Consider the following 10234-nt stretch of genomic DNA (forward strand, 5'->3'; position numbering starts at 1 on the left):
GCCCTGATACAAGGAAGTATACAAGTACCAAATGAGGGGTAAAATGAGTGAACTATATACACAGACATAGGAAGGAAGTATGAATTCTACCTAGTAATCAGGAAAGCATTTACTTATGGAAGTGGTCTAGTTGTTCCTCCATCACTTAGAGGGTTGTATGCTCCTGCAGGGTCCAGCTGTCTCACTTCTTCCACATATCCCATGGGAGGGAGAAGAGGGTAGAAGGGAGACATTAGGTTCCTAATTAAGTATGTAAACTAAAAGTTGCACTTCCATTTTGTGAAGGGTATCTAGAACTTGGTCACGTGCTGGCTGCAAAGGAGGCTGAAGAGTGTAGCATGTAAGAATGGTCCAATGCACTAGAGCCAGATTGGCAATATTAGTTATGCCTCAGAAAGTAAGAATAGGACATAGCAGGATTTCATGTATCTTTCAACATAATCCATCCCCAATCTAATTTGTTAATGTAATGTCTCCCAAATTGTATTCTGTGGACCACTTTTCTGGGTGAAGTTATTAGGAGTGTTTTAGGATAAAAAAGGTCTGTGATCAACCTCATTCCACTCTCAGACTGTCCCAATGCCCATTAGCCAAGTAAAGTTCCCAGAATTTTGTGGTAAATAAATCCATTTAATTTGGTGTGGCTTAGCCTAGAATTATTCAAACTAATAAGAACAGAGAATTTGTTTTTTTCTGGACCTGCTTCACAGGATAATAGTTTGTGACAGAGTTTAATTCAGTAAACATAAATCCTGTGAGATTTTAAGACAATGTCTATCAAACATTCTAATCCAAGTCAGGTCAAAGACCACACTTCACAGGAAGTACTTCCTGCAGCCTGATCAAACTGATCAGAGTTCTTACTGGACCCCCCAAACCCATTGCAGTCTCCGCTCTTTGTGCTTATGCCCCATCTTCCCACTCAGATATGTCTTATAAACCTTTAACCTACTCTCAGGGCTTAGTTCAAGTCTCACTTCTTCTCATGTCTTCAATTTATAATGATCTGTTTTCTCTGAATCCTGTTAGTATTTACTGTCTCCAATATTTATTTGACCCTCATGAGCCAACTGGAAACAAGCTTTCAGTCTTAGCATGAGCCACCACAATTCCTCCACTGAAATCTCGGGCTTCGATGAAAGGCAAAACCTCAGCTCCAGGGCCCAGAAAAGCAGCAAAACCAGACAAGAGCTACCATAGTTTCCATCTGGAACAGCTGCATTGACGAATGACTGCACCCCCAACCACCACCCTGGCCCCAACCAATCAGCAGAGACCACAACCCTGAACGGACACAACTGGAAAGCTGGTGAATATTCTCTTGGGATCCTCCCCTGAGATCTCCAAATAAAGACCCTCAAAATGGAGGACCCAGCATGGCTCTCTTTGGAGCAGCTCTCTGCGGAGCATACCCTCTTACCCAACCCTTCCTCCACGTGCATTTTCCTTGCCTCTCTCTTTCCTACACTCCAAGAGCCCTTCTTTTGACTCTGTACCCTGTTTCCTAAGCCCATTTCTTCTATGGCTCACTTCTCCTCTGTGACTTTCTAAATAAACTTTCATATATATATGTAAAAGACAAAACCCACCCTTGGGGCACGAAAAATGTGGGCAATTAAAATGTCACAGACTAGGACTTAGCTCTGCAAAACCAAACGCGTGAGAAGTGGCATCCACATGTCAAAGTAGACCAGCCTAATCAGGATGGGGGATAAAGAAGTCAAGCTTTTAGTTAAACCATTTTTAGGAGTCAAGCTGGAACCAGCTCCTGGAGTTGAGGGTAGTAGCAGCACAAGTAGCAGCAAGGGCTCAGGTAACAGCTGGAACCTCCATTACCATCCTGCTTATCCATTTTGCCCTCAAAACCTGAAATATTGGCACAATGGCCACAGTTCCTGCATGAACCTTATAGATTTTTAAAAGTTCCTATTCACATTCAAAGGCCTCAGATTTTAGGCTGTAAAAGTAAAACAAATAAATGATAACCTCTATACATGGTTACTTATCCAGTACTTGACGACTCAATGGTATTCAACAAATTTTGCTGAACATGCTCCTTAAGGGCCTCCCTTGACCCATCCCCAAGCACTGGAGGACCAACGGGTGATAATTTCACTGCTACACTCCATGCTCCAAAGGAAAGCGTGCTCTGCTTCTGGAGAGTAATAGAAGGATCATCACAGGGAAAGAACTGCGTGTTTCCTAATCAAAATTTATATTCCTTTTTCGGGGTGGTTATTTTTAAAAAGATTAACTTTCTATTTTGCCCAGAAGTTGTATCTTACAAACAAGTAATTTTTATAATTGACTTTTAAAATGTTCTAAATTATTTCAGTTTTAATGATCAAGTTTTTAGTTAACAGATAATTTCTGGCAATCACAAAACAGCACTTCACAAATCTAAAACCAATATGACCTAATACTCTGATAATTCCACTTACAGAAGCCCTGGTCTATGGAGACAAGAACTGCCTCTCCATGTAATCATCCTCAGGCAACACCACACTTTAAAACAGGCAAGAAGATACTCATCCACCGGGCTGTCCTTACAGAATTTGTTTCATTAAATTATGTTAATTTTGTCTTTCAAAAATCCTGATGTAGAAATAAAGCAATTAACCAAAACATGATTAAAGATTACTCCTTTCTTTTAATAAAAATACAAAATGTATAAAGATTATTTTGGTTAACTTTTAAGAAATCTCCAACTATTCAAGGCTCATATCAAAAAAGTAGATAATTCAGGTGATCCCCTAGCTAGATTAAGTGGAAAAGAGGAAACTGAGAAGGTAAGAGCTGAAGAGAACACACAGTTAAGGAAGTATATACAATACTTGGTTCTTCATCATCCATTCATTCATTCCTCTACCCAATAAGCTTTTATTATGCGCCTACTGTGGCAGGGCAGAGGCCGTCAGAGAAGAGGAAAAATAGCACTGGGAGAATCCAGGTGGGAAGATCATAGAAGCACAGCTAACTATAATGCATGGTGAAATAAGGCAAATGCTGAAGGGTTACGGGCGTCCAAAAGAACATGTCACGTAATTCATTCTGCTGGCAGAAACCTACAGAGACCTCATGAAAACTGGGGTGGGGTGAGGTGAGGTGAGGGTGAGCATGCACTGGAACTCAGCCTTGGAGCAGGAATAGAATTAAAGAGGGCGACCAAAGGGAGACGACATTGCCTGGGAACACCATAAACACTAAGCAGAAGGGTGAAAATGCGTGACCAGCCACAGGAAGAGGTCTTAGTCCAGCAGGGCTGACTGGGCTGCGTAAGGCATGGAACAGAAAGAGTGACTGCAGGGATGAGGCCAGAACATGATTTCTGAACCCACTGTAGCTTGTTCACCTTGGATTCACTCATAAAAACCCCCACATAACAGAATATGTACAAGGTCAAAAGAAGCAACACTTTTTCCTGAAAAGTAAAAATTGCTTTATTATACATTATCTGAAACACTCCAAAAGCAGAAATGAATTATCAGACTATAAAATGTTACAACAAATATCCTCTAGCAAGGCCTTAGTCAGCCAATGCTGTGTTGATCTGTTTGTAAAATGTTTTCTAAAAGTAATTTTTTTTCCAGGTTTATGGTCACATTACTGTCAGTCTCTCTAATAAAAATGCATGCTTGTATTCTAGCTTCATTACCGGCAGAAAGAGCAGTTATTTATCAACACCTTTTAAAATCCCCTCTTTAAATATCCTGCTCAGCCTAAGAGAAAAACGCTATACCAAAGACAAACAAAACGCTCAGCAAATAAGACAGCCAAACATGAACACGAACATACAAATGTATCCACACACAGAGAGTCAGGAAAACAACGGGGATTTGTCAAAAAGAATGATACCTTCTTCTTTCCTCCAGTCAGGTTCATGGCATTTATTATTTACTGTTATGTCTAAGAGGTTGAAAATAAGCTAATTCATCTTTACATCCCAGAACTGTAATTTGAACGATGCATTCATCATAAAAAATATTCCTACCACAACTCTCAACAATAGCTGAGAATTCTCAGTGGAGTTGAATATAATAAGATTACTACCTGTGTCTATGTCAGTTTGTACAAACCAAATCAACTACTCAATCTTAATATCGTAAAACTCACACTGTGGGCTGACCCTTGTCAATCTTGAAGATCTTCCTCCCTAAAATTTGCACACTTGATATGAGATTTAATGTTTTACCTCACTTTTTTTCCTGCTCACAGGCTACAGGCATTTCAACTATAATTCCACCTCTTGCCTTCCTTTTCATTATTCCCTATTTCTTGCCCTCAAATCTACTCAGAGAAATTCTCTTCAGTGGATCGTGTTTATAGTGCAGATTTCATACATCATCTCTCACTAATATTCTAAATTCCAGACAAATATCTAATTGTCTATCCCCAAAAGAGCTGCCAAACAAAAGCTCAGATCTGTAACTAAGGTAAAAATAATTTAAAATCAAATAACACCATTTATGAGTTACTAAAATATTGTAGGAAACTCTCAGAATAAAGAGATCTACAGGCATTGGCAGTTGTCCCAAACTATATTTTATCTCAGATGGGGACTGGGTAAACAGGAAGATTTAGGGCAGGTGAGGGTAGGAAGAAGGAAAAAAGAAGGGTGAGGGGGGAGTGAATGACTTCAGTACCAAATTTCCTTTAGAGAGGCAGCATCAAAATTAAATTCTTACAGCAATTCAATACAATGCAATCAATATTGGGCCCTTCCTATGGGCAAAACACCAAGGAAACTACTTGAACAAGAAAGAGATTGGTTTTCCACACTTTAACCCATAACTACTTAGAATATATTTGTTCAAACACCAAAGAGCTGATTTTTAAAATGTCTTACATCTATGTATCACTTTTTCCCATTAAAAAATGATCACAGAAAAATGGATGATGACACAAATGGAGGAAAAAAAATTAAGGTAGAGCAGATGAAACCAGGAGTATGGCAAACACATCAGATGCAGAGCATAAGGTCTTTCACATATTTTAGAAGGTGTGTCTAAAATCTGAGCCCTAATCTTCCTGGCAGCAGGTGCAGAGAGAGAACACCACTGGCTATGCACTTCGCTGTCTGGACAGTAAACCCACATACACTCAGGAGAAACTCAACAATTCTAATACTAGAGAGCTATTAGTCCCAGGAGTCCTTTAAAGGGGACCTTTTAATTGACCACATTTCATAGGGCTGTTTCTCAGAAGGGATGATGATGTGGAAAATTCAGTGAAAACATTTGGGCGGAGGTCTAATACTGTGCATTTGAAATACACAGAGCAGAGAACAGAGATCTGGTATGTTTTGAAACCCAGGAAAATTAATACTGTGGTAAATTAAACAGGATCAACAAAGAAGACAGTACTAGAATATGTCATATAATGCTGTTTTATTACACATTGGTATACAACCTGTAGGTTAGCTCAAGATGCCTATTATGTCAGAGGGTCTAACGCTAGATACTCTTGAATAAGCAACATTTCACAGATGAAAACACTGATAATGACAGAAGGAAGTATTAAACCTTCTATGATGGCTATTCTGTTACTACCAATATGTACTTCTTAATCCCTTTAACCTTTTTCACCCAACCCCCCAAACCCCTCCCATATGGCAACCATCAAAGTGTTCTCTGTATCTATGAGTCTGTTTCTGTTCTGCTTGTTCATTTATTTTGCTTTTTAAATTCAATTATTGATGGATATAAATTTATTGCCACTTTCACTGTTCATATTTTAGATCTTTTTTTCCTTCTTCTTAAATAAGACCCTTTAACATTTCATATAACACTGGTTTGGTGGTGACGCACTCCTTTAATTTTTTCTTGTCTGGGAAGCTCTTCATGTGTCCTCCCAGTCTCAATAATGATAGCTTTGCCGGGTAGAGTAATTTTGGTTGGAGGTCCTTGGTTTTCATCACATGGAGTATTTCATGCTGGGCTTGGCAGTGCCCAAATGAGGCCAAACTGTGAACCAAGATCACCTGCTGCTATTGCTGGGCCTGGGGCCACTTAGTGAGAGGTATGGGGCATGCCGATGCCAGATGCTGCTTGTTTGAGAGATTGTAGGAAAGTCTGAAGCATGGGCGAAGACAAGCCATTGTATGGAAAAACTACTGGAAACATCTTGGGTGAACGTTGGTGGGGTGGGGTCTCAGGGAATCACCAGCTCAGAGCAAACTGATAGCCAGGTTGATGGAGACTCAGATACGGTGCCCACCTGCCAGCTCTGTGGAGCAAGGTCTCATAAAAGGAACAATGGCTTCTGCCAGCACTCCTGCCTGGGGGAAAGCTGCCCCTCCAACTCTTACCCTGATGGTAGATACTTCATTTCTTCCCCATGTGTCCCTGGTGCTTTTTTGAGCTGCCCTAATACTGATGCTCAAAGACAGTGACTCTGAGTAAATCTATGCATGGGCCCTTTAAAATAAATTGCCTGGGACTCCAGAAGACCTCCATCTCAGTCAGCCAGAATCCCTGTTGGTTTTTAAAGCATGAAGTTATGGGGGCTTCTCTTCCTGGCCCTGGAACCCTGGGCTAGGAGCCTGTTGTGTCGCTAGAACCCCTTGCTCCTCAAGGGAGGCCTCTGCAGCTAAGACATCACTCTCAATTTTTATTTACCACTCGTGTGTGTGGGACCAACTCATTCCACATCTCTGCTCCTCCTACCAGTCTTAATGTGGCTTCTTCTTTAGACTGTTAGTTGCAGTCTTGCTGTTCAGCTAGATTTCAAGCAGCCCTGAATGACGGTTGTTCTGTAGTTTAGTTGTAATTTTGACCAGGCCCTTTGTTTTCAAAACAGGCCCAAACAGACTGAATGACTTGTCTAAGTTCACAGAGCTAAGTGGTGGCAGGGCCAGTTTGGAACTCAAGTGTCCTACTTAGACTAACACCAGCTAACTTAGATGCTCATTTCTATTCTATGATATGAACACATTTAGTTTATACAGCTATTAAATCAACTAATGTTAGCTTCAGGTTTTCTTAGTTTCATAGGTATCTCATTCAACAGATACTTATCTGCCAAGATACCAAATGGTTTTCTAGCTTAACTGGCAGCAAAGTAGCACTGATACTGTTAAACTGCAATAAGTAGTAAAACCTAAAACAAAACAAAACAAAAAATCTAGTACTAATATCTAAGTGTTGGGAGGATAGTAATGTTTAATATTTAATAGAAAAACCTGTCTAGAATTACTCTGAGACCACAGCATCAATATCTTTTCTATTGTGTAAGTACAACCACCAACAAACAACCAATCACTCTCCTCCGGAGAGAGAATACAATGTGCCAATTACAAACACTAGGTAGAATGGTAGGAAAAGTGTCACACAAGAATGACATGTCTACAGAATTCAAAAGATGAAAACAATTTCTAAATTAACATTTGGTAGTGGGATTTAAAATAGTACATGCTTTGCTTCTATAAGTTTAAAAAGGCACACTCAATACGTAAACTTCCCTCTGCAGTACACTTCAGTGTTTTAAGTCTTAAACATAGTTTATGTAGGGACTCAAATGCTGCATGGGGTGCTTGAAATCATATCAGAGGGTTTCTCAAAACTAAACAGCAAAAAAATGAAATTAAGAAAGGTGCAGTTGGGCCAGGGTTTTCTCTCAGAGATCATTCACCAGATACCATAATCACTCAAAGCTAAGTCAGTCGGAGCTGGAGTACCGAAAGGCCAGCAGGAGCCACAGATTGCCCTGACAACCGTGCTGACAAGCACAGATGCTGCCACCAAATCGTGATCATGGACACTAGTCCAGCCTTAGCCCATTGTAATACAACATGTCCCTGCTCTCTTATGCTTCAGGTGCACTGTGTTCTTTAAAATGCAATTTTGCAATTTTGCTACACTAACAAATCAATTTCAAACTCTCCCCTACCCACCCGCCCCAGTCACAAAACACTGGTGGACCTACCATATGAAGGATGAAAATTGTATATTTTTCAAGGTTACTAAATTCCTGTAAGGCATACTCAGAATTTCAGAATAAGCCAAATATAATTGGGAATACTCACTTGAGATACTATTAATGATAAAATCATTGCAAGCTGTCAGGTTGCAAACATCACTGGTGTTTTTTTCCCCTGTTGGGGTATGCAATGGCACTACCCTAGATATAGCATCAGGTGGGAAATCCGGGAAAAAGGGCTTAGACTGATCATTTGAGAGAGGGCAGTCAGTTTTGGGTTCAATAAAAATTCTACTCAAAATGTTAGATGTCATAAAAAAACTGAATCATTCATTTATGTTTAAATAGTGTACGGTGAAAAGTGTTCCTTGTATTGTGTTGGTTTACTGTTTGGTATGTCTTTGACTGTCAAGGGCTACACTTATAAAAATACAATTTACAAAATGGAAAAGCCTCTCTCTCCAACTACTCTATTAAATCTACCGTTTTACATTTTAAAGAGTTAGCCCTTTTCTGAGATATTAGTTACATAATACCCTCCCTCACTCTCTTTCAAACATTCAGGAAAGGCATTTTTTTGTTGTTGTTTGTTTTTTTAGGGAAGGCATTTAAAAATGTATTTAAACATTTCCTGCATCAATCCAATCTCTGAGGCCTTGAGAGAGTTGCAGGGAAAAAAATAAACAGGAAGTGAAAGTGACAAGATAATGGCATGGCTTTCTGCTTTTCTTTCAAACGGCACAGCTGAAAGATAAAAAATATTTTTCTCTTTAACAATCTGAAACTAATCTAATGGGGGGGGGAGGGAGGTTACAAACTACAACTCAGAAACTAACCCCTTCGAGACCACACACTTGGAAGGCTCTTTTCAAAAGGCGGTCTGTCTTTACTCCCTCAGCGGGCTGAGGGCGGGCTCCCTCTCACCGCCCCAGGGACACGCAGCACGGTCCCCTGCTTCCTGTGTCTTTTTCAGTGCGCATCCACTCTCCTCCCTCCTCCAAGCAAGGGTCCACGCAGTCCACGGGGCCATTGTGTCAGGCCAACTGTTACTCACAGCACACGCTCATGATTCACCCCGCTCGGCTCTCGGAAAAGACGCGAGTTATTTTTCCCTCTTCTAGAGAGGGGAGGGGCTCGCGGTTCTCACGATGGAAATGTCACTCCTCCGACCGTAGTCCACACTCGGGCAGACGGTCCGCTGCGCTTCATCATTAGCCCCCTCGGGCACCGACCACCGAGCCGGGGCACAGCGGCTATGAAACTTAACTCCTGATCACGGTCGGGACGCGGAGAAACCGCCTCCCCGGGTATTTTGCCGCTCCCGGGTCGCAGTCCTGAGGTCTTCGTATCACAACCAGGCCGGGGTGATGGCCCGCGAGCCTCCCCATCCCTGGCCTTTCCTGCCATCTGCCCCGGGCGAGACCCCGGCCTTGCATCTGCTGCCCCGCGACTACTGTCGGGTCCTCGCGCGCGCAGAAACGAAGTGAACTCCCGGCCGCTCAGCTTCCATTCCACAGAAGTGCCCCCCACAAACTTTTCCAGCCGCCGCGGAGCCAGCTGTCTTACCTGGGGTATCAGCGGCCGGGATCCCGACCGGCCCGGGGAGCTGGGAGTCGGCGGCCGCTGCAGGCGCCAGGATCGGGAGCCTCTCAAAAGCATCATCTTGCAGGCGCGGGGCTCCTTTCAGTTCCGTCAGCCTTTTTGCCGTGGGGGCTGCAGCGAGCTGGCCGTGGGCGCCCCGCCTCGTCCCGCGTCGCCCGCCTCTCGCCTCCCCGCCCAGCGCAGGCTGGGCGGGCTGGAGGAGGGTGTGCCCGTCTTCCACTTCCACTTCTGGTCTGTGCACACACCCCAGCGCGAGACTGTTTTCTCTCCTCCGACCAAAAAAAAAAAAAAAAAAAAGACAGTAAGGATGAGGAGAGAAAGAGCACAAGGGCCAAGCCCCTTACGCACCGCAGGTTTCGAGGGCGGCGCTGCCCGGCAGGCTGCCCTCCTCCTGCGGAAGCCCCTTCAGGAGTGACAGCCGGCCACCCGCACTTGGCGAGCGGGAGAGCTCTCGACGTGGGAGCCCGCTGTTAACTTGGTGCTCTAAGAGCGGCCTTCAGCGCTGGCCTCTTAGCGCAGTTGGTTAGAGCGTCCTCCGTCGGGATATGCCAAGATTGCGAGTTGTTCCCCCCTTCAGGGCACATACAAGAGTCAACCAGTGAACGAATGAATGGGTGGAACAACAAATCGATGTTTCTCTCTGTCTCTCTTTGTCTCTCTCGGTCTCTGTCTCTGTCTCTGTCTCTCTCTCTCTCTCTCTCTCAAATCAATAAAT

The 10234-nt window shown here is 42.9% G+C and overlaps 1 protein-coding gene across 1 annotated transcript in view; it reads right to left on the bottom strand.

Moving 5' to 3' along the window:
- Window positions 1–9677, bottom strand: part of MCUB (mitochondrial calcium uniporter dominant negative subunit beta) — a 101714-nt gene extending 92037 nt beyond the window's left edge. Inside the window, exon 1 of the mRNA XM_054591625.1 lies at window positions 9484–9677. Coding sequence (XP_054447600.1) covers window positions 9484–9579 — 96 coding nt within the window. The 5' untranslated portion in view covers window positions 9580–9677. The remainder of the gene's footprint in view (window positions 1–9483) is intronic.
- Between the last annotated feature and the right edge of the window lie 557 nt (window positions 9678–10234).

This window comes from Pteronotus mesoamericanus, unplaced genomic scaffold (assembly GCF_021234165.1).
Source record: "Pteronotus mesoamericanus isolate MK-2021 breed Mesoamerican mustached bat unplaced genomic scaffold, CSHL_Meso_final scaffold_232, whole genome shotgun sequence".
NCBI lineage: Eukaryota > Metazoa > Chordata > Mammalia > Chiroptera > Mormoopidae > Pteronotus > Pteronotus mesoamericanus.